Source organism: Prunus avium, chromosome 2 (genome assembly GCF_965620075.1).
Source record: "Prunus avium chromosome 2, drPruAviu1.hap1.1, whole genome shotgun sequence".
Classification (NCBI taxonomy): Eukaryota; Viridiplantae; Streptophyta; class Magnoliopsida; order Rosales; family Rosaceae; genus Prunus; species Prunus avium.
Window position 1 is genome coordinate 2827339 of NC_142285.1, and position 23371 is coordinate 2850709.

A 23371-nucleotide genomic window follows, 5' to 3' on the forward strand; every position below is an offset into this window, starting at 1 on the left:
TTAAGCACTAGTGCATGTTTTATGCTCTCTTGAGATGAGCTAAAACAACTCCTATAAATAGATGGAGTGTGTGCAAGTGAAGGAGATGATGAGAAGCATTAGTGTATACTCTCTAAGTTGGTGTGTGTGAGACAAGAAGTGTGAGTGCATATCAAAGAGTTGTAGTGAGTTTTACACCCACAAAGAGAGAAACCTCATATCTCCCTAAACACTCTCCTTTAGGCAATTCACCAAGAGCCTTGGTCTTGGGTACGTGGAATCAATGGAGTAACTTTCATAGCCAATCCAACGACCTTGGAGACGAAGAACGTGTAGAATCTTGTTGGCGTGTTCGTGACGTGGAAGCATCACGGTGGGCTAGTAATTGCAAGCGGTTTTTCACTTGGAATCTTCCGCAAGGTATGCAGTACCTTATTCCGAATATATATTAACGATAATTAACAGTGGTATCAGAGCTTGTATGCTTGTTTTTCGCCATGTTATGATGCATGAGAATGTGTTTTTTTTTCTTCCACAAGAACTACCATGAAAGCATGAACCAAGAAACTTCGTTTTTTGTTTGATTGTTTTTTGATGTTTTCTTTCCATGAAGTATGTTCCTCTATGTGATGAGAACTTACCTTTAAATTTTCGTACAATTTAAAGAAGTGGTTTAGGAGAAAAATTGAAACCAAAGAGCATGAAAAACAGTTTGTTTTCGAGTTTTTTAGAGCATGTTTGTATGCTGTTAAATTGTTTTTCAATGCTGTTTCTTTGCCTTAGCATATTCTCTGTTGCATGAGCTTTCCAATGATATATCGTATGCGTCATTTGGATGCATAACGAAGGAGATAGAGGTCTCCAAAGATGGCCAAATGATCATGAAAATCTGGAAATTTTTTCTGGAAATTTCAGCAAGATGAATAGTGTTCTTCGTGAACAGTGTTTTTTGTGAACACATCCTCTTTGAAGGTGCGTGAGACCACGTATGCCCTTTGTAGAGCTTCATCTTAGACATACGGAATCCAATCGTGGACTCCTTCCGTCTATTTTTCTAAAAATCATTTGGCTAAGTATCACTTGGAATAAATGAATAATTGTTTGTTTATGAAGTTGCAACATAATGACATGTCATTTAGAAACTAAATATGTTATTAAGTTGTTCTTATTTAGCATGCCAAATATGGACTTAAGATTGGTTGAGTTAATTTATGGGTCATACTAGTGGAATTGACTACCCAAAAATGTGTGATGTCTAGGCAAGTTATTTAGGAAACACCTTTGGTGTTTAAGAGGAAATGGTATTTAAGCGAGTTCATCTCCACCACTACTCCCGAAACTTACCTGGTCACATTTTTTCGGTGGACTTTCATTGGTTAACCTATTAAATGGATTCCCAATTTTAGATCTATGAGAGGCCCATGCGCTTTTATGAAACTGCGCAAACTTTTGTTTGGTTGGAAACTTTGTGTTTTCTAAGTAGAAATTTGTTTAAAAGTAATTGAAAATGTTTATTTAGACTTGCTTTTTTGGGTGATGATTATAAGCATAGCAAATTTTCGAGTCCAAATTTGTAAGGAAGGATAATTCTTTTCAATTTATTTTTGAAACAAATAGAAATGTGCAAAACGCTAATACTAAAGTCAATCCTTGTGTTTTATAGATAATGGCCACCAAAAATGTTGTTGCTGACCTAAATAAGGGAGACAAACTTGAGGGTACCAACTATGATATTTGGCATAGGAAAATTCAATATCTCTTGAATGAGCAGGAGTTATTGGAAACATTAACCAATTCAATGGTCGAACCTGAGGTTGGGCAAACGGCCCAACATCGCCGTGATCTTGAAGCTTATCAGACTTGGTTCAAAAAGGATCGTTGTGCGCGCTTTACTATGCTAAGCAGCATGCACAATGATCTTATTGGGGGATATGAAAGCTACCCTACTGCCAAGGCTTTATGGGATCAACTAAAGTTTGATTTTGGTGGTACGTCCACCACTCGACTTAGAAGTTTGGTCCTGAAGTTTGAGGTATACCGCAAAAATCCTAAGCACACGATTCATGAGCACTTAAGGGTGCTTTCTAGCATGATACGTGACTTAAAAGCTGCTGGAAATACCCTCACTGATGAGCAACAAGTGCAGGCAGTCATTAGATCCCTGCCAGATTCATGGAGCTCCATGAAACAAATCATGACACATAATGAGAATATCAAGAACTTTTCTGATATTTCTCGTCATGTTGAGCTAGAATCGGAGCGCCAAGAGGCGACCAATGCTACTGTCCTTTTTGCCCAGGGTGGCACGTCTAAGACTAAAGGGTCTAAGCGTAAAGGAAAAGGAAAGACAGATAAGCAGGATGGGGCAAACAAGCTTGCACCAAAGGATGACAACAAAACCAAGCGCCGTCGGGGCAAGCGTGGTGGGAAGAAAGACTTGTCCAAAGTCAAATGCTATAACTGTGATAAGAAGGGTCACTTCGCTCGTGATTGTACTGAGCCGAAGAAGGTATCTTTCTTGACTAAACCTTCCCACATATATGTATGTGAACATGTTTTAGTTGCTAATACGTCCTCTGGGTGGATTGTAGATACGGGAGCAACCAAACATGTGACTCGAGATCGAGAAGGTTTTTTGGATTATCGACGAATTCCAAAGGGCACCTCTGGTGTGTTCATGGGTGATGGAAGCCATATAGAAGCTTTGGGAGTTGGTTCATATCAACTTCAGATGCGCAATGGGCGCACATTGCTCCTCAATAATGTGCTCTACGTTCCTGGAATTCAGCATAATCTATTTTCAGTTTTAGAGTGTTTGCGTGATGGATATTGTTTTAAGTTTTCTTCTTTTGGTTTGGATGTGTTATTGGATGGTACAATTGTTGGTCATGGTTTTTTAAGGAATAACTTCTTTTATTTGGATTTGAATGATTCCGATTACTCATCTTCTTATATAGCTTATGCTGATGTACATGTTGATTCTGCAACTTGGCATGCTAGACTAGGACATATAGGACGTGATAGGATGACAAGGTTAGCTAGAGAAGGTCTTTTAGGCTCACTCGCTAAAGTTGACCTACCTATATGTGAATGTTGTCTGGCTGGTAAAGCTATAAGAAAGCCTTTTGGTAAGGCTAAGAGAGCTACTCAACCGCTAGAGTTAGTTCACTCGGACATTTGTGGACCTATGAGTGTGAAGGCACGTCATGGCGCCTCTTATTTTCTCACATTTATTGATGATTACACGCGATATGGTTATGTCTATCTGATCGCTCACCGCTATGAAGCCTTGGATTGTTTCAAGCGTTTTATAGCTGAGGTTGAGAATCAGACAGAGAAGAGTTTAAAGGCTCTTCGCACAGACCGCGGACGCGAGTACTTATCTGAACAGTTTAAAGAACTATGTGAAAATAAGGGGATACGCAGACAACTTACTGTTCCTTATACACCGCAACAAAATGGTGTTGCGGAAAGAAGGAATAGAACTTTATTAGACATGGTTAGGTCTATGATGGCGCAAGCTAATCTCCCAATTTCGTTTTGGGGAGATGCAATATTAACTGCTGCCTACATTCTTAACCGAGTGCCTTCCCAATCAGTCACTTCAACCCCTTATGAATTATGGAAAGGCGAAAAGCCCAATTTGGGGCATTTGCGCCCTTGGGGATCAGCTGGTTTTGTTCATAATACTTTTCACAAACATGGAAAGCTTGGCCCTCGAGGTAAAAAACATATCTTCATAAGGTATTGCGAGCACTCGAAAGGCTATGTGATGTATGGTGAACATGCTGATGGAGGAATGACTGAAATAGATTCCCGAAATGTGAATTTCATAGAGAATGATTTTCCTAGCATTGGTGATGCCCAAAAGAATCTTGACCTCCATGAGTTGGAAGGAAGTGAAGATATTTCACAATCTTTAAGCGAGGATGGGGAATTGACTCCTAATCCAGTAATCGCTAAAGAAAGTGACAATGATCTGCAACCTAGTGGGAGTATACCAAAGGATGGTACACCGCTAGAAACTCAAGATTTAATGGTGCGCAAGAGCAAACGAGGAAATATTCCCCGTCGATTTTTTGAAATTGAAGGGGAAACTTTCTTGTGTACTCCAATAGATGAAGAAGAGCCTGCTTCTTATAAGGAAGCGCTATCATCTTTAGCTAGTAAAGAGTGGATGACTGCTATGCAAGATGAGATAAGCTCAATGGACAAAAACAAGGTCTGGGAGTTAGTTGACCTTCCGCCTGGGCGCAAGACCGTTGGAAACAAATGGGTCTTGAAAATCAAACGCAAATCGGACGGTTCAATTGACAAGTACAAGGCACGTCTTGTGGCGAAAGGCTATAATCAAAGAGAGGGTATAGACTATGATGATACTTTCTCCCCTGTGGTGAGATTTGCATCTATTCGCCTAATCCTCGCTATTGTCGCACAAAAAGATTTGAACCTTTTTCAAATGGATGTTAAGACTGCATTTCTCAATGGAGATCTAGACGAAGAGATCTATATGGATCAACCAATGGGTTTTGAGGTCAAAGGACAAGAGCGCAAAGTTTGCCGTCTCAAACGTTCTATTTATGGCCTCAAACAGGCGTCTAGACAGTGGAACATTAGATTTCATACCTCAATCATCTCCTTTGGTTTTGAGATGGTTGAAGAAGACCACTGTGTGTATCTAAAACGATCCAAGGAAAATGTTCAGATTCTTTCATTGTATGTTGATGACATTCTCATAGCAGGAAATGACATGGATTCCATTGTCGCCACTAAGAAGTGGTTGTCCGCAAAGTTTGAAATGAAGGACATGGGTGAGGCAAATTATGTGCTAGGAGTGAAAATCATAAGAGACCGTTCAAAAGGACTTCTCGGTTTGTCTCAAGAGACTTACATTAAGAAGATACTTGAACGTTTTCGTATGCATCACTCCAAACCCATAGACACACCAATGGAAAAAGGATGTGTCCTAACCCTTGACCAATGTCCTAAAAATGATGAGGAAAGAAACCAAATGACCAAAGTTCCTTATGCATCTGCGATAGGAAGTCTAATGTACGCTATGTTGTGTACACGGCCAGACATCTGTCATGCAGTTGGTATGGTGAGCCGTTATCAAAGTAATCCTGGACCTGCTCATTGGAAAGCAGTAAAGAGAATTTTTCGATATCTGCAAGGTACCGCTGATCTTGTCTTATGCTACCATGGTGGCGATTTGAGACTTAGAGGTTACAGCGATGCAGATTGGGCCAATGACAGAGATGAACGCAAATCCACCTCTGGTTATGCTTTTATACTTGGAGGTGGAGCTATCTCTTGGTGTAGCAAGAAACAGTCTTGCATAGCCCTATCCACAATGGAGTCGGAATATGTTGCTTGCTCAGCAGCAGTTCAGGAAGCTGTTTGGTTAAGAAGATTCTTGCAACGACTAAACTATACAGCCAAGACCTGTGAGGCAGTACTTGTTTACTCAGATAGTACATCTGCTTTGGCATATGTAAAGGATCCGAAATACCATGGAAAATCCAAACACATAGATGTCAGATATCACTATATCAGACAGAGGGTAGCACAAGGAGAGGTTATATTAAAGCATATCTCAAGTGGCAATATGGTTGCTGATCCTCTCACTAAACCCATTGCTAGAGATGTGTTCCTTTCTCATATTAGGAGTATGGGACTACGAAGGTTTTAATATACCTATTTTGTAATTGACTTTATTATTAATGCAATGTTAATCGTTTTTTCCATGGTACTTGTTCTAGAATGATTGATATGGTTTTTGCACAAAGATTTGTCACCAGGCTTGAGTCAGCCCACTCACATGGGAGATTCACCTTGGCGCTGAGATAGCGAGCAAGATGAGACATTTGTGTTATGTTCTAAAAAGCTTAGACAACATATTATGACATATATGTATATCTGCGCCCAAGTAGGCAGCAAGATAAAACACTTCTCTAAATGTCGCCTTAGTTGGAGCTAAGATGAGACCTTGAAAAAGGAAAGAGGTCGATCATAGAAAATTGCCATAAAATCTATGAAGCCTGTATTGAGCCGAATGTGAGATTCCAGACAGGCACCGAGAGGGTGACTGAGACTAGAACTCAAGTTAGACATTTGTGTAATGTCTAGACTAAGATTCGTATGACGTATGTCCAATTCTTGGACAAGTGACATGCTCATTTTATGAGAATACGTCATAGCATACATTTTATACTGTATGTGCTAGATGCGATCGACAGTGGGAGCGATGAATGAATCCCTGCTTCATCACTATGTGAGCCACTTGGATCATTAATTAAGATCCTAAAAATGTACCCTTAGTTGACTTTAGCCTATGTCATGAAGAGGATGCTTGATGTTGCTACTTTAGCTTGTTTCCCTAGGATCAATTATAAGGTCTCAAGGGGCATGTCTAAGAAAGCAGTTAAGTCTAGTTGGATTGATATAAGCGCTTAAGGAAGACTGTTCGACAATACACCATGTTTTTGTGACTCATAGCTGGCCAGCGTCTATGTCATATTTGTTGATGACATGTCATGAGTACAAAACATATTTGGGGTGAAGCACTGCTTTTATGAGGGGTTAAGAGTGCTGATACCGGTGTAGTCTGAATAAGTCTGGGGTATGTACGAGATGATTTCAAATGATGCACTTTTATTAGTTTGGTGATGACTTAATAAAATGTGCTCTTGTAGCTATAAGTTTTTCTCGCAAGGTCGCACGACCCATTTCCTGTATGAGAAGAAGAGTGTATACAAGAGGTTTAAGATGATTGTGAGGTTATCACACCCTATGTGGGTGAGTGGGAGATGTAATAAAACAAGGTCATCACACCCTATGTGGGTGAATGGGAGATGTAATAAAACAATGATTATGCACTAATCCTTGTTTTATGGCACTACACAAATTAAGGCACTTAGCCTTGTTTTATGGCACTACACTAATCCTTGTTTTAAGGCACTAAACCTTGTTTTAGTGCACTACCAACTTAAGCACTAGTGCATGTTTTATGCTCTCTTGAGATGAGCTAAAACAACTCCTATAAATAGATGGAGTGTGTGCAAGTGAAGGAGATGATGAGAAGCATTAGTGTATACTCTCTAAGTTGGTGTGTGTGAGACAAGAAGTGTGAGTGCATATCAAAGAGTTGTAGTGAGTTTTACACCCACAAAGAGAGAAACCTCATATCTCCCTAAACACTCTCCTTTAGGCAATTCACCAAGAGCCTTGGTCTTGGGTACGTGGAATCAATGGAGTAACTTTCATAGCCAATCCAACGACCTTGGAGACGAAGAACGTGTAGAATCTTGTTGGCGTGTTCGTGACGTGGAAGCATCACGGTGGGCTAGTAATTGCAAGCGGTTTTTCACTTGGAATCTTCCGCAAGGTATGCAGTACCTTATTCCGAATATATATTAACGATAATTAACACTTCGTAAAGAGATGAATGAATGGGAGGAAATATTGAACAACAAATTATGGAGTCTATCAAATGAGCGTGACATACTTCCGGTATTAAGATTAAGCTATCACTATCTTCCTTCACATTTGAAAAGATGCTTTGCCTATTGTTCGATACTTCAAAATGACTATGAATTTAGTGAGCAGCAATTGATTCTTCTGTGGATGGCAGAGGGTTTGATTCAACCACAAGCAGAACATAATAAGCAAATGGAAGATTTAGGAACTGACTATTTTCAGGAGCTCTTATCGAGGTCATTATTTCAGAAATCAAGCCAAAACAATTCAAAATATGTAATGCATGACCTCGTTGTTGGTTTGGCACAGTGGGCAGCAGGAGATATTTGTTTTAGATTGGAGGATAAGCAGAATAGCGATCATGTACAGCTTGGATGTTTTACGAAGGCCCGCCATGCGTCCTACATTTCTGGTAAGTATGACATGGTTCAAAGATTTGAGGCATTTTCTGAAGTGAAACATTTGCGCACCTTCCTACCACTTTCAGTTGATTATCCTTCAAATTATCTAAGTCGTAAGGTTACTTTTGATTTATTGCCAAAATTGCAATACTTGAGGGTGCTTTCTTTCAATGGCTATCAAGTAACTGAGCTGCCAAATTCAATTGGTAAATTGAAGTATCTGCGGTATCTTGATCTTTCTCGCACAGAGATAAGGAGTTTGCCTGAATCAACGACCACTCTTTACAACTTACAGACATTGATATTGGAAGGTTGTTGTTATTTGAAGGCACTACCTATCAACTTGAGGAATCTAGTGAATCTGCGTCATCTCAACAATTCAGATGTATATTCACTGAAAGCAATGCCTCTGCAACTAGGTCGGTTGACGAATCTGCAGTCTTTGCCTAATTTTGTGGTGGGTAAAGGTAGTGATCAATCGGGTATAAGAGAGATAGGGTCCCTATTCCATCTCCGAGGGACATTGCGGCTCTCAAGATTAGAGAATGTGATCGATGCTAAGGATGCAAGGAAGGCCGACTTAAAATCCAAGGAGATTGTAGATGAATTGGTGCTAGAATGGTCGGATAACACACAAGAAACAGAATTAGGTGTGCTTGACAGATTAGAACCTCATAGAATGCTCAAATTTCTGGACATCAAGGGTTATGCTGGACTAAAGTTTTCAGCATGGATTGGAGATCGTTTATTCTCTACTATGGTTCAAGTAAGCTTAAAAAAATGTCAGAACTGTAAAATCTACTATGGATTGGAGATCGTTTATTCACCACTTGGACAGTTGCCTTCACTCAAAAGGCTTTATATTATAGGAATGACTGCAGTGGAAAGTGTTGGTCCTGAGTTTTATGGAGAGAGTAGCTTGCCTTTTCCCATGCTTGAGGATCTTTGGTTTTCAGAGATGCACAACTGGAAGAAATGGCTTCCTTTCACACAAGATCAGGTTTTTCCTTGCTTGAAGTTTCTTTCAATCACGAATTGTCCTCAATTGGAGGGTAAGGTGCCCGAGAACCTTGATTCATTAGCCAAACTTACAATTGCTGAATGCGAGGAATTGGTGATTTCAATTTCCAACTATAAACAAATTGGTGTACTATACATCCACGGTTGCAAAGCGGTGGTGAAGACGAGTGGGGTTGAGTTTGAGTTATTAAATTCCTTGAAACTTTCAAATATTTCAGAGGTGAGGTTGCAAACAGGGGAATTCACCAAAGGATTAAGGAAGGTTGCTGATTTGAGGATTGGCGGATGTGAGGAGCTGACATCTTCACTGAAGAATGAGGATAGAGTATTGCAACACTTGATTTCTCTTGATCGTTTGGTTATTGAAGGCAACTCTTCCTTCCTTCAAAAGCTGGGAAAAGAAGCAGAGGAGTTGCTGCAATTGCAAATATCGACTTGCAAGCTTCAGTATCTAGAATTAAACAAGTGTGGAAGTCTTTCGAAGGTACCAGAAGGGTTGCATCACCTAACGGCTCTTCAAGACCTTCAAATTGTTGGATGCTCAAATCTGGTTTCTTTTCCAGATGTTGGTCTGCCTCCTTCCCTTCGAGACCTTAAAATAGTTGGATGCTCAAGTCTGGTTTCTTTTCCAGATGTTGGTCTACCTCCTTCCCTTGAAGTCATAAGGATTGAGGAGTGTGATTCGTTGCTGTATTTTGCAAAATACCAGATTCCCCCAAATCTAAGAAGAACAGAGATACGGCAGTGTAAAAGTTTGAAATCATTAGTAGAGAAAGAGGAGGATAGTTCTTCGTCTTCACCAACAACAACCGCCGCCTCCAGCCTGAGAGGAATCTACATCCAAAATTGCAACAAATTGGAGATGTTACCGAACATGCGCAATCTCAACTCTGTTCAAGATTTGCGTATTAATTGTTGTGAAGGTTTAGATTTCACTTCCTTTCCCCCCAACCTAACATCGCTTACAATCTGCGGAATCAAGAATTGTAAGCCGCTGTGGGAGTTGTTGCACAGGCTCACCTCTCTTACAGAATTGTGCGTCGATGGCGGAGACCCACATGTGGTGTCGTTTCCACCCGAAGGAGACACAGAGATAGATATGGAGATGCTGCTCCCCGAATCTCTCACTCATCTCTCAATTAGGGGCTTCCCAAATCTGAAGAAACTGAGCAGCAAGGGCTTTCAATTCCTCACCTCTCTTCAATCTCTTGGACTCCGGAATTGTCCAAAGCTGGCATCTATTCCAGTGGGCCCGACTCTTTCACTTTCAGAATTTTATATCTCTGGGTGTCCAAAGATATTATGGGTCACACCTTGGTCGGAAAGATATGTTGTATTTGGACGATACTGGGACAAAATATCCCACATTCCTTGCATAAAGATATATCCAACTCTCCCCAGGTACTTCAAATTTCAAACACCATCAACCTTTAATGGGTACCATGAAATAAGAATGTCTTATTATTTTTCAGATATTCTTGTTTTCTTCAATTTAGTTGGATTTTACAACAATGTATGTTTCCCAGGTGGGTCTTTTACATCTACAGTTGCTTCAAGCAAGACTCCCCCATGCTGGACGAGAACGATTTATCATGTACATGGTAAATCCATCTTTATTTCTCTTTATGATATATTTTAAATCCAGGAAATGGGAAAACTTAAAAGGCTCTTTCTAAATAGGCACTTGCAAACATGCCATCAAATTTTGAATGGAGAACATTTGAAATATATATAGTAAAAGAAAGTACTTCGTTTCTCACTTGGTTTGCCTTGTAATATTTCTTCATCAGAAAACTTTTAGCCATATTTTTCTTCCCTTTGTTTGCTTGACTTCAATGTTTTTCCAAATTCTCTGTGATGTAGGACGAGATATGGGTCAATTATGGTGGGAAGAAGGAGGATGTTGATGTGAATCACTGAATCACAATAGGAATTATAAACAATTACCTTTATTATAATTGATTTGTAATTATAGGAATACCGGTTTGATCGGGATTGTATTTATTTCCTTTTTACTTATTGTAATTACTTCTTACATAGGCTTGTATTTGTATCACTATAAATATCTCCTTATGAGAAGAATAGAAATATACTGAATTATTCATAACCCTAAATTCTATTTGAGTGATGTACCATTGAGATTTTTGGGTTGCTTGATTAAGTTTGAAGCACAAAGGATTCTTTGCCAGATTTATATTAATTTATTGTTTAATTTATATTTTTAAAATAAGTAGGATATTATTTTCTTGATATGATTTTAACTATGATTTTTATTGTTTTATTGTTTGCTAAGTTTTAAGCATATTCTAGAACTAGGGCTTCCTATAGATCATTTCCTTTCTATTCGAACCCACTCACAATCAAGGTTGAAATGAGTAAGTTCCATAACACTCCTATTGGATGAAGGAAATATCAATTTCTACTCTTCAATTCCCGACTTTGAGCTAAATCCCGAGTTATTTTCCTCTATCCAAACGTAAGGTAAGAGAATTTATAGCCATTGATGTATTTATCTTAGTTCTACTTCAACTACAACCGTTGTTCTTTAAACCATAAAATAGGCGATGTTTTATGCAAGGTCCTTATTTTGCTAGACATCTTGCATCCATATTAGTAATAATGGTGGTATGTGACGCTTCACATAAATAATTGTTGTTGGAGACTATATATGATGAAAAGCTTCTCCATAACCAGAAAGGCTACAAATGGTTGTTTTTTCCCCAGAAATTGTAATCAGTCATATTGACACCACCAAACGTGTCACACCCCAGATCGGCTCCGCCATAGCACGATATTGTCCGCTTCGGGCCCCCCTCTCTGCCCTCACGGTTTTGTTTCTGGGAGCTCACAAGCAACTTCCCAGTAGGTCACCCATCCTGGGATTGCTCTAGCCCCAACTCGCTTAACTTCGGAGTTCTCATGACTCCGAAGCCAGTGAGCTCCCAAAAGGCCTCTTGCTAGATGAGGGTGAGCATGTACATATAAGACACATCACCCCCTCTCCGTTGGTCGATATGGGATGTTACAATCCACCCCCTTAGGGACCCGACGTCCTCGTCGGCACACTCGCACCACACGACAGAGTGGCTCTGATTCCAAATTGTCACACCTCGGATCGGCTCCGCCGTAGCACGATATTGTCCGCTTCGAGCCCCCCTCTCTGTCCTCACGATTTTGTTTCTAGGAGCTCACGAGCAACTTCCCAATGAGTCACCCATCCTGGGATTGCTCTAGCTCCAACTCGCTTAACTTCGAAGTTCCCATGACTCCGAAACCAGTGAGATCCCAAAAGGCCTTTTGCTAGATGGAGGCGGGCATGTACATATAAGACACATCACCCCCTCTCCGTTGGTAGATGTGGGATGTTACAAAACGGCTACTAATATTACTTGCTTTTACTTATTTGTGTTCTCCATACGTACTTTGTAAGAGACTTGGTGGACTAAAATGATATTAATTATGAAGAAATTCATGCACTTTGCTCTTAAGGCCCGTTTGAACTTCCATGAGATGAGAGTGAGGGAGAGCGCAAATATACGGTTGGACAAAAGCAAGTGTGTGTGTGTGAGTGAGTTTTAAAAAAACCATGTCAAGATCAAACATAATCAAACAGAAGGACGCAACATGAGCTGGAGCTGGGCTATTAGAATAGACTAGACACACTATTGAGTCAAAACTCAATTATCAGCTTATGCTTTTCTATGTAACATGCTAAGTACATTCATACACACTTGATTCAGAGTGAATCATTTATACCCACAACCTCGCTAATTAGAACATATAAGATCGCACATCAAAAAGGAATCGATTGGGAAATTATGAAGAGAATGAATGATTTTGTGACTTGGTCAAAGTCAATGTGAAAGTCAAAGCTCAAAGTCAAAATTCAAAGGTCAAAGGTTAAACGGTTGACCCAATACTTGACACGGTCAACTAAGGATGACCGGGACCAACACTCATTAGACAAGTGAGTGATTGAATTAGTCAAGTCACTAGAGTAATTAAATTGATTAGATTAATTTAATTATTCAATTAAAGTTATGAAACTTTAATTAAAGGTCCCATATGACTTGGAAATTCAAAAGGGATTTGACCATATAGACTTAGGCACATATGTGACACATTATAGGATTAATGTGTTGGACCAAGATAGAAAAAGATGACACACAAGGGAGGGGGGGTGTGGCTAAACTAGGGTTTGGGGGGCATTTTTGTCACTCTTGTGACATTTTTGATCCTATAAGTGTGTAGCTATGGAATCCTATCATCCCAGGGTTTTCAAGTTGGTGAAATTGGAAAAGAGAAAACATCAAGCTCTCTCTCCCTAACCCCTTCAATCTATCACATCAAGTGAGGGTGCTAGCACCACTCTTCACTTGTTGTCTACTCATTCTCTCATCTCATTCAATTCTTGGTGAAGAGCTTTGGGGAGGTGCATATCTTTATACCTATTTAGAGAGCTATAAGGTGGAGAATCAACATCAAAGGGAGAGCCAACAACAAAGGGACCACTTCCTCTACTTGAACACCATTCTTGGTTTCAAGATTCACTCCAAGGGTATGAACATCTTATCTTTCTCTCAAATAGGATGTAGAGAGTCTTTGGTGCACACTTTCGTAGACTTATAAAGTTGGGACCAAATGAGACTTACATGAATCCTTAATTTATTTAATGCTTTCGCTCATACTTTGATTTCATATTAGATATGGCTTGCTAGGTGATTTATACTCTCAAAGTTTGGTTGTAGAGTTTTTAGAAATCTCTACACAACACCATTCCCACAATATTCCCTTCACGGAGGGCCTTTGGCCAACACCCCCCGGGTGTAGTCTATTTACTCCTATTTATTTTGCAGAGATCGAGAGAGAGAGAAGGAAGATCAAAAGCCAAGGAATCAACCCTCGAATATTCCCCGTGTAGAATTTTACTCAAACAAAGACGATATGATATTATGTTTTTTTTTCTCCTGATACATATTCATCAATATCAATTAGTTCTTTCACATCAAATTAATGTAACTCCTAACTAACCTTTTAAACTCTAAAACTAATCATGATCCGATATCGTGTTGATAAAGAATCTTCTTCACTTATGCATCACCTTGATACTCTTTTTCTAGATGGGTGAGAAATTGTTTGAGTTTGTCTTGACTGCAAGGGAAGGGACCTCTATTTATATGCATCACACGAGTGCCTTGCCCATCAAGAATCACACGAGTGTTCAGTTTGCATTAGATTAGGTTGTTTCAATCCATACATAATAAGGAATTCTATCAGCTCTTGTGTTTCAATTAGAATAGCTTTGTACAAGAAATAATCCAATAAGCTTGAGCTTTTACTTCTTGATTAGGCAAACTTCTTGTGGGGACCAAATCTAACGTATCATGGCCTAACCCATATGCCACAACTAAAAGACGTGGGATGATCAAACTTCCCTCCCATTAGAGGAGTGCGGAACAAGGGAGACACAAATTGCTCGTTCGATCCCATTACCATGAAGTGGAGGACGGGATGCGCAAAGCTAGGGAAGTGGGGTAAACCCACGATCTCGGAGTGCTATAAAAACCCAGCTAGACCTCCAGCAAAGGTACTAGAAATTGAACCGAACACTAAGAGTACGTTGCACAAACACTTACTTGAGCATCGGAGTGTCTTTTGCAGTTACTCACCCCCTTTCCATCATTCGATTTTGGGAATGTAATTCGAAGTTCTCTTTCAACCAAGGAAGCGTGCGGACTTCAGTCAAGAACCTGTGGAGGTATTTCTTCTTGAAAGAAATCCTGCGCCAACAGTTGGCGCCTTCTGTGGGAATCTCGCAATGTTGATCATAAATATGACTGAACCTGCACAAGGAACTCAAAACACCTCCGTCCCGGGGAATGTGATGCCCACTCCTCGACCCAGAAGCGCAAAGTCCAACGCCCAGGATGAGGAACCAAGCCTTGCTGTTATCCAGTTGAGGCAAATCATGAAAGAATTGTGCGAGACAAGAAAGGTAGTGGAGAAAGCTCTGGAGAAGGCGCAGAACACTGCTTGCCTTGAGGGCTCAAAAGAGGGCAAGAGGAAGCAGAGACATGAAATCTCTGAGGGAAACTCCTCCAGCAGCACACACTCGAGTGTCCGTGATAGGGCCACGGCAGAAGAGCAAGACAAAGATCTCGACTTGCATAAAATGGAGAAAAGGGCGAAGGACACTGATTTGTGCAATCAGATCGAGAAGATTGTCAGAGGGTACAAGCCACAAACACCCGCTGAATTAGCTCTGGAGGCGGCGAAAGGAATCTGCAAATCGCCATACACGGAAGACATCATGAGAGCCAAGAAACCAATTAAGTTCACCCAACCCAAGTTCAAGCTGTTCGAGGGCACGACTGATCCCATTGAACACATCTATCATTTCCAACAACAAATGGTGCTCAAAGGAGATGACGAGGCCCTGTTATGTAAGTTATTCCCCTCAAGCTTGTCGGGATCGGCCCTAATTTGGTTTAGACAGCTGAAACCAAGGTCTATTGGCGGTTTCACCCAACTCTGTGAAATGTTCATATCTCAGTACATTTGCAATCAAAAAAGAAGAAAGGACGTCACGATCCTATTTAGCACGAAGCAAAGTACCGGAGAAAGCCTTAAAGACTACTTGAGGCGTTTTACGGAGGAAATGTCTACTCTTGAGGAATGTGATTCTCATATTGCTTCGCTGGCGTTTCTTGAGGGAGTCATACCAGAAGAAAAAAAATGCACAGGTCTTTAGTGAAGACCCCACCAGTGGATATGAGGGAAGTGATGGCCCTAGCGGATGGAATCATCAGACTAGAAGAAGAAGAGCTCACCCAGTCAAAACGCACCACTTCCACCATTGCGACCCCAAAGCCTCCACCGGAGCAAAAGGCGGAGACAAAGCGATATTCCTTAAAACAAGAATTTAGCAATGGACCTAAGCAGAGCAGACCCTTCACCAGGATCACGGTGAGTTTAGCCAAACTTTTTCACGAGAACAAGGGCAAAGGTATATTCCGAACACCACCTGCGATCCGCGAATCTCCAGAAAAGCGCGACAGGAACAAAATGTGCGCCCATCATAACCACTTTGGACACACTATTGATGAGTGCCGAAGTCTCGGGTATCAGGTGGAGGCAATGCTGAGGAAGGGAATGTTATCCCAATACCGCACTGAACCTGAGAACAGGGCAAGTGAAAAGGGTGGGTCAAAAACAATGACCGGAAATATCGCAAATGAAGAACTGCTGGAGATCAACACCATCCATGGTCGATCGAATCCCATGGAAGGAAAAGAGGCTCGATCTCGGTTCGAAAAAAGACAAACTGAAAAGGTGAGACGCATAAACGGGATCGCATTTGCCTCTGAATTTGCCAAAGCCCTGGAAAAGATTAGAGTCATCTCATTCACGCAGAAAGACATGGAAGGAATTGAGTTCCCTCATAACGACGCACTAGTGGTGACCCTCCGCGTTGCCAATTTGATGGTAAAAAGAGTGATGATTGACGGGGGAAGTAGAGCAGACGTGTTATTCTGGAGCACCTTTAAGAGAATGAAGTTGGATGAAAATGAGATTCAACGAAACCCAACACCGATCTACGCATTTGAAGGGATGAAAGTTCAACCAATCGGAGATGTGACTCTGCCGGTCATTGTCGCAGGTAAGACCCTATTCGTTACTTTCATAGTTTTGGACGCGCCGAGCGCGTATAATGCTATAATGAGAAGGAATTGGATTCATCGAATGGATGGAGAAGCATCGACATGTTGCCAAGTGATGAGGTGCATATCCGAGGATGGGAGAACCACAGTTGATATCAAGGGGGATCAAGTGGAGGCTAGAAGATGCTACAGCATAGCAACTAATCCTAAGGCTGCGACTTCACAGAAGAGTGAGGATTTATAGCAATTAACGGAGGACCCACCAAAACAAGAGGAGGAGGATAACTTAGAGCTTCCGACGATCGAACCACTCAAGGAAGAAGTTCTGGATCCTTCTTATCCTGATAGAAAAGTGTTGGTGGGCTCCCTCATATCTGAAGATGAGGTAAAACAACTAATGAAGTTATTAAGAGAGAATAAGGACATGTTCGCGTGGTCACATGTAGACATGCCAGGAATCGATCTGGAGATCGCGTGTCATTGGTTGAACGTTGACCCAAACCACCCCTCGTACCAGCAGAAGCAGAGGAGGTTCACACCTCAGCGGAACCAAATCATTAGCGATGAAGTGGAGCGATTGCTCGAGGCAGGATTCATTTAAGAAGTGTGGTGCCCGACCTAGGTCTCGAATGTGGTGGTAGTGAGTAAAACGGATGGGAGATGGCGCGTGTGCGTAGACTACATCAACCTGAATAAAGCGTGCCCGAAAGACTGTTATCTGATACCAAAGATCGATCAAATGGTAGATGCTACCGCCGAGTATGAACTTCTCTCATTCCTGGACACTTATTCGGGATATATGTTGGACAAATTTTACTCTATCTATTTCTCGCAAGTGCACGAATCAATTGTAGTATAGGAATGCAAGCATGAGGTCGTTCCACAGAGACTTGGATGAAAAACACTTATTACTACTACTTAGACTCACAAGTAACCCTAAGACTAAATAGAATTTAAATGAAGTTGTGTTGAGTTTGTTGGAATGCAAAATAGCAAGTGACCAGTAAGTAGATGTTTAGAAAAATTAGAGACAAAGGAGACAAGCACTAGGGTTTCAACTTCACCATGACAATCCAATTTCATGCAACAAGTTAACAAGCATTTAAGTTGATCAATTCAATTTCTGGAGTTCGTTCTTTCTTATGTATGATTATCCATATGGTGTTTGGTTTTAATCAAGTACTCAGAAAACACAACTTAGCTATGGTGTTTAGTCTAAGCTATGAATCTGAATCCATTAAGCTTAAGAAGAACACAAAGGAACCAAGCAAACATTTAAACATGGTGTTTGTCCTAAATGCATTACCCACTCATTTACTAATCGGTTCAAGAGTCATATGGTGTTTATGTAAACTTGAACTAGATAACCAACATGCATGTGTTCATAGTGGCCAGTTATTTAAACATGCATAAAGATTCAACTAAGAACAAGTGAATGAGACCAGAAAATTAGAAGTAATCAACAAAGGGTAACATTAACTTGAAAACATGAAATTGTCTTGTCAGGTTACATTGAAACCCTAGTTATGGTAATTAGTTACACTCCATTAATGGAAAATACATTTGAATCATAATAAACATGGAGAGAGAGTAAGAAAAACCCGTGAAGAACGAATTATGTTGTTGAAGAGCTTCTCACAGCTTCCACCATGTATGCTGCAACCAGAGATGAAGAGTGGTGTGGATGGTGTGGATTGTATGGATTGTGTTTGGGAAATGATGGGATGGTGGAGGATGGAGTGATATGTGGGAGAAGTGTATGAGGCAGTGGTTGATGAATGTTTGAGAGGGGATTGTGTTGGGATGAATGGTCTGCTAGGAATTGGAAGAGAGGGATTGTGAATCCCAGATATGAGTGATTGAGGATGGGTGGAGAGGGTTTTGTGGGGTTGTGAATCCCAGGCTTGCACACCATGAATGAGGAATGGAATTGGTATTTATAGGGAGAGGGGAGTGAGAAATCAGAATTGAATATAGCTAATGCAGACAACACTTGCATTAGAAAATCAGAATTGGTTGTTGCACTTCACCAACAAATCCCACCAGCAGCCATAGCTCATCATCATGTCAGCATGACCAAGCTTCCAACCAGAAACTATAGCTCATGCCTACCTCATCATGACCAAGCAACAATTAGGTCATCCTCCTGTCAGCATGATGTGTAATTTGATGGGCTCACGGATTGGGCTTGGATCAATCAAATGTCGACTTTGAGTTGTCCATCTTTAAGTTCAGAATGTCTTCTTTCCAAGCACACATGAATTGGCCCAATCCAAGCTCGGATGAAGAAAATAGGTCCAAAACGAATTTGTAACTCAGTCTTCAGTTTTTACACATTGTTTTCACCATTTTACTTCAAATGCCTCAAGTGGTACCTAGAGCTCAATGAACTGAATGACAAACACAAAAGAGGTTAAAAGCACAAGGTTAACTCAAAAACATAACTAAATCATAAGCTATAAGGGTATAAAATGATATACAATTGTGAACTGATCAATATAATCAAATCCCAATGGCAATTGAGGACCAGAAAAAGACGGCATTCATCACAGAGCGAGGCTTGTATTGTTACACAGTGATGCCATTCGGGTTGAAGAACTCAGGGTCGACATATCAAAGATTAGTGAACAAAATGTTCAAAAGCCAGATCGGCAAAACGATGGAGGTTTACATCGATGACATGGTCGTCAAGAGCCAGGAAAAATCCCAACATGTCAGGCACCTAGAAGAAGTCTTCAATATACTGAGAAGATACCGCATGCGGCTTAACTCGAAGAAGTGTGCATTCGGTGTTTCGTCAGGGTAGTTCGACATTAGATATCTACCTCGGATAGCCCAGAAGGGCCAGGTAATTGCCAATTTCCTAGTGGAATGTTATCCATCTAACAAACAGCAGGAAAACCATGATGAGGCCAAGGAGGCACCAAACCCAGACGAGGCCCAATGGGAATTGTATGTAGACAGATCATCTAATCAGGCAGGAGCCGAAGTAGGAATCGTCCTCTCGTCGCCTGAAGGAGTGGACCTGGAGTACTCCGTTCGATTAGACTTCCCCGCCTCAAACAACGTGGTGGAATACGAAGCCCTAGTGCTAGGACTCCAACTAGCTAGGACGCTGAAAGTGGAACGCTTAGTTGTCCATAGCGATTCTCGCCTCATAGTCGGCCAAACAACTAAAGAGTACGCGACTAAGGATGAACGAATGAGGGTATATAAACGGTTGGTAAAGGATTTAGCCAGCAGGTTCGAAGAAATAGAGTTTGAACGGATACCGAGAGAAATGAACGTTCAGGCAGATCGCTTGGCCGACGCCGCATCAACATCGGTGGAAGACATGAGGGTCTCCCCAGTGGGACTCTTATTGAGTCCCAGTATACCAATTGATCCTGGAGTCATGCAGATTGATGCCAAAGAAGAAACGTGGATAACTCCAATCATGAACTATCTCACGAAGGGAACCCAACCCAATGACCCGATTGAGGCAAGGAAATTGCAAATAAAGGCCGCAAGGTATGCCATTATAGATGATACACTTTTTCGTAAGTCTTTTTCAGGGCCGTATCTCAGGTACCTCGATCCACGTGAAGCCAAATGGGTGCTAAAAGAAATTCACCAAGGGACATGTGGAAACCACACGGGTGTGAGGAGCTTAGCCCACAAAGCGTTGACTCAAGGATATTTTTGGCCTTACATGGCCCGCGATGCAGAACAATTTTCACGGAAATGCGATAAATGTCAAAGGCATGCGCCCTTTATCAGACAACGAGCCGAGGAACTTAACCTTGTTGAAGGGCCTTGGCCATTCGCCCGATTGGGGATGGACATCGTGGGACCACTTCCCACCGCAGTGGGGGGCAAGAAGTTCGTCCTTTTGGCCACTGACTACTTCACCAAGTGGGTGGAAGCCGAGGCTTACAAAACAGTGACCCAAACAGATGTGGTAAGATTCGTATGGCGGAATATAATTTGTCGCTTTGGGATACCAAGGGCCATAGTGACGGACAACGGGACCCAATTTGATAACCGTGAATTCAGAAGTTACTGCAAGGAAAAAGGGATCATTCAGCAGTTCTCGTCCCGAAGTTATCCTCAGGGAAAAGGGCAAGCCGAGAAAATTAATCGTACGATATTTGATTGCTTGAAGAGAAGGCTTGAACAACGCAAAGGCAAATGGTCAGAGGAACTGCCAAACGTATTATGGGCATACCGTACTACCAAACCGAAACCAACCGGCGAAAGCCCTTTTTCCTTGGCTTATGGAACTGAAGGCGTCATCCCCACAAAAATTGGACTACCCACAGTCAGAACATTGGTGGTAGAGAGCAATGATAATGAGCAATAGCTAGCTCACAACCTTGACATGCTTGAAGAACAGCGAGAAACTACGGCGTTACGACTTGTGAACTACCGGAACCAGACAGCCAATTACTTCAATAAACGAGTACGGCAGAGGAAATTCAAGGTAGGCGAATGGGTACTAAGAAAGTTCATGGAGAACACCAAGGACCCAAACGCAGGGAAATTTGGACGGACATTGGAAGGACCGTACGAGGTAACGGAGGCTTATGGAAAAGGGGCCTATATGCTGAGGCATATCGAGAGCAGTCAATACGTACCACGCCCTTGGAATGCAATTCATCTGAGAAAGTATTTCATTTGATTTTATAGTTTTGATTTCTTTGTTGCTTTCATCTTTCTGTCATTTATGAATTTTCCCTCAATTGTTCATCGTTCGATGAACGCTTAATGGAACACATGTTTTCTTCACATTCGAAATGTTTGGTCGAAGGCCATGTCTGTTTAAATTAGCATCACCTAAATCCACAGGGTCGAAGACCTTGTAAATTAGAAAATGCGTATACTAATCCATAGGCACAGAAGGTGCTTGGCCAAAAGGCAAAAAAAGTACGATTGAAGATTGCAATCAAGACGTGGTCGAAGATAACGCATGAAGAAGCGATTGGAAATCGCGCATAAAGATTACAACATGATCGGGGACCGTGACATGGTTAGAGATCAAGCAACATAAATAAGAGTACGCATGTGACAAGGTCGAAGACCGCATGATTAAGCATAATGATAGCATTAGGCTTTTATGGCCATAACCATAAAAGGGAAAAACATGAAACGTTCATAGGAGGAAGGCCTTCGAATTATTCAAAGCTGGAAAGTACATAAAACTACTGAGTCTACAGTGCGCGAACCCATAAGTAGCATGGGCTAGTCTGAAGGCAAGGGGAGACGATCCCAATCCACGTAAGGGTAAACCATTTTTGCCTTGATGCGGAAGTGGTGGATACCCTGTCTAAAACCGTCGCGTATGCCGTCGGAATGAGCGGCGGACAAGGCACGATCTGCATCAGCAAGATCACTTCGAAGGCGAGTCACTTGGGCACTAACACATGCTAGATCCTCCTTGAGTAAGTCATGTTCCATTAGCAGAATGTTATGGTCGAAGTGACAGGAGCAGCTAGGAACACGAGACGGACCAGCTTCATCCCGCGCCCATGGGGTGCTCTTTCTCATAGTAGGCTTTCCTCCACCTCTGGTATCACCGGATCGGGACCTAGACCCGAGGAACGAGTCGGGAACCACCGAGTAATCTGAAACATCCACTGGGGAGTCGGCAGAGGAATCTTGAGAGCATATCTCAATGATTCCATTAGGGCTCTTGGAATCTCGCTTAGGGGATTCCCTCCTTGACAGAGACGAAGTCCTCCTCCTCGGAGAGTCTCCCTTCTTTGGAACATCTGTGCAAAGACGAAAGTGGAACTTTAGCTTGCGTCTATGAGCCATGAATGGGATAGGTATGTTCACTTGAAAACCAAATTACCCTTTATATAGAGGCTTACCCAGAGACGTAAGGGATGCCTGATAAGGAGACGATAGATATCCAATCCCTTGCTTTTTGAACTTGAAAATGACGATACACCCTGGGAGGATCTTGGCCAGGTTTGAAAAACTATCACCTTAAGCCTCAGGTACTTACATTAGGATTAAATTTCAAATCAAGTGGATAATTCATAACGCTTGATAAAGCGAGTCTGGAATTCTCGAGACATGACCCAAGATAATTGAGTACATCAAAACAAAGACAGAACCAAAAAGAGAATACAACAAGTAGTGAATGATCGGTGCATATTTACATATCATTTTGTACCCTTCTAGCTTATGATTTGGTTATGTTTTTGAGTTAAACTTGTGCTTTTAATCCTTTTTGTGTTTATCTTTCAGTTCATTGAGTTTTAGGTAATAATGAGGGCTTTGGATAGTAAATGATTCAATCCATGCATGTTAGGGCCTAATTTGGATGAATGGATGAAGAGCTTAAAGACAAACTCAATTTTGGCTATAGTCCCCTGCCAGCCCAGTTTCGTAGGTCATATTGCAAGCTTTGTTTCAGCAACCTACATAGCTCGGATAAGGCCACATTCTTCATGAAAGTTGTTCCAATGGGTGTGTAATATAACATATCCAAAATTCAGCCCCATTGGATAAATATGGAGTCTGTTACCTAGCAAACACAGAACCATGCTCAGGATGGATCTTATCAGCGCGGAAAATGAGTTAGCAATTTGTTTTGGCCTTAACTTCCTCCTCCGACCTTGGATTGGCCCAAATGATATATGGCTGGCAAGAAGACATTCTGAACTTCAAGTTTGAGTGCTTAAAGTCTTAATTTGCTTAAGGGAAGCCCAATTCGTAAGCCCTTGAAGTTGCTGGTCATGCTGACCTCAGGATGAGCTATTATTTCTGGTTGGAAGCTTGGTCATGGTGACATGAAGATGAGCTAGGGCTGCTGGTGGGATTTAGTGGTGAAGTGCATCAACC

At 41.4% G+C, this 23371-nt stretch overlaps 2 protein-coding genes across 3 annotated transcripts; both read left to right on the forward strand.

The window, feature by feature from the left end:
- Nucleotides 1–7020: 7020 nt before the first annotated feature.
- LOC110745656 (putative disease resistance protein At3g14460) lies at nucleotides 7021–10993 on the forward strand. 2 transcript variants are annotated; one of them, XM_088247828.1, is made up of 4 exons: nucleotides 7021–9402; nucleotides 9472–10280; nucleotides 10406–10480; nucleotides 10743–10993. In XM_088247828.1, the coding sequence occupies exons 1-4, from the start codon at nucleotides 7423–7425 to the stop codon at nucleotides 10789–10791; spliced, it is 2913 nt and encodes a 970-aa protein (XP_088103954.1). In that variant the 5' UTR covers nucleotides 7021–7422; the 3' UTR covers nucleotides 10792–10993. The 2 variants fall into 2 exon arrangements, with proteins under 2 accessions (XP_088103954.1, XP_088103953.1); XM_088247827.1 differs by having other exon boundaries at nucleotides 7023–10280.
- Nucleotides 10994–15662: 4669 nt separating this feature from the next.
- LOC110745657 (uncharacterized) lies at nucleotides 15663–16784 on the forward strand. The gene has a single exon (XM_021945778.2). The coding sequence runs from the start codon at nucleotides 15663–15665 to the stop codon at nucleotides 16782–16784; it is 1122 nt and encodes a 373-aa protein (XP_021801470.2).
- Nucleotides 16785–23371: the final 6587 nt, after the last annotated feature.

Bases quoted from the DNA above. Each gene is read 5' to 3' on its own strand.
- LOC110745656 (XM_088247827.1), top strand. From the start codon at position 7,423: ATGAATGAATGGGAGGAAATATTGAACAACAAATTATGGAGTCTATCA. The intron at 10,281-10,405 runs GTACTTCAAATT...TATGTTTCCCAG, and splicing joins ATATATCCAACTCTCCCCAG to GTGGGTCTTTTACATCTACA. The intron at 10,481-10,742 runs GTAAATCCATCT...TCTGTGATGTAG, and splicing joins AACGATTTATCATGTACATG to GACGAGATATGGGTCAATTA.
- LOC110745657 (XM_021945778.2), top strand. From the start codon at position 15,663: ATGGCCCTAGCGGATGGAATCATCAGACTAGAAGAAGAAGAGCTCACC.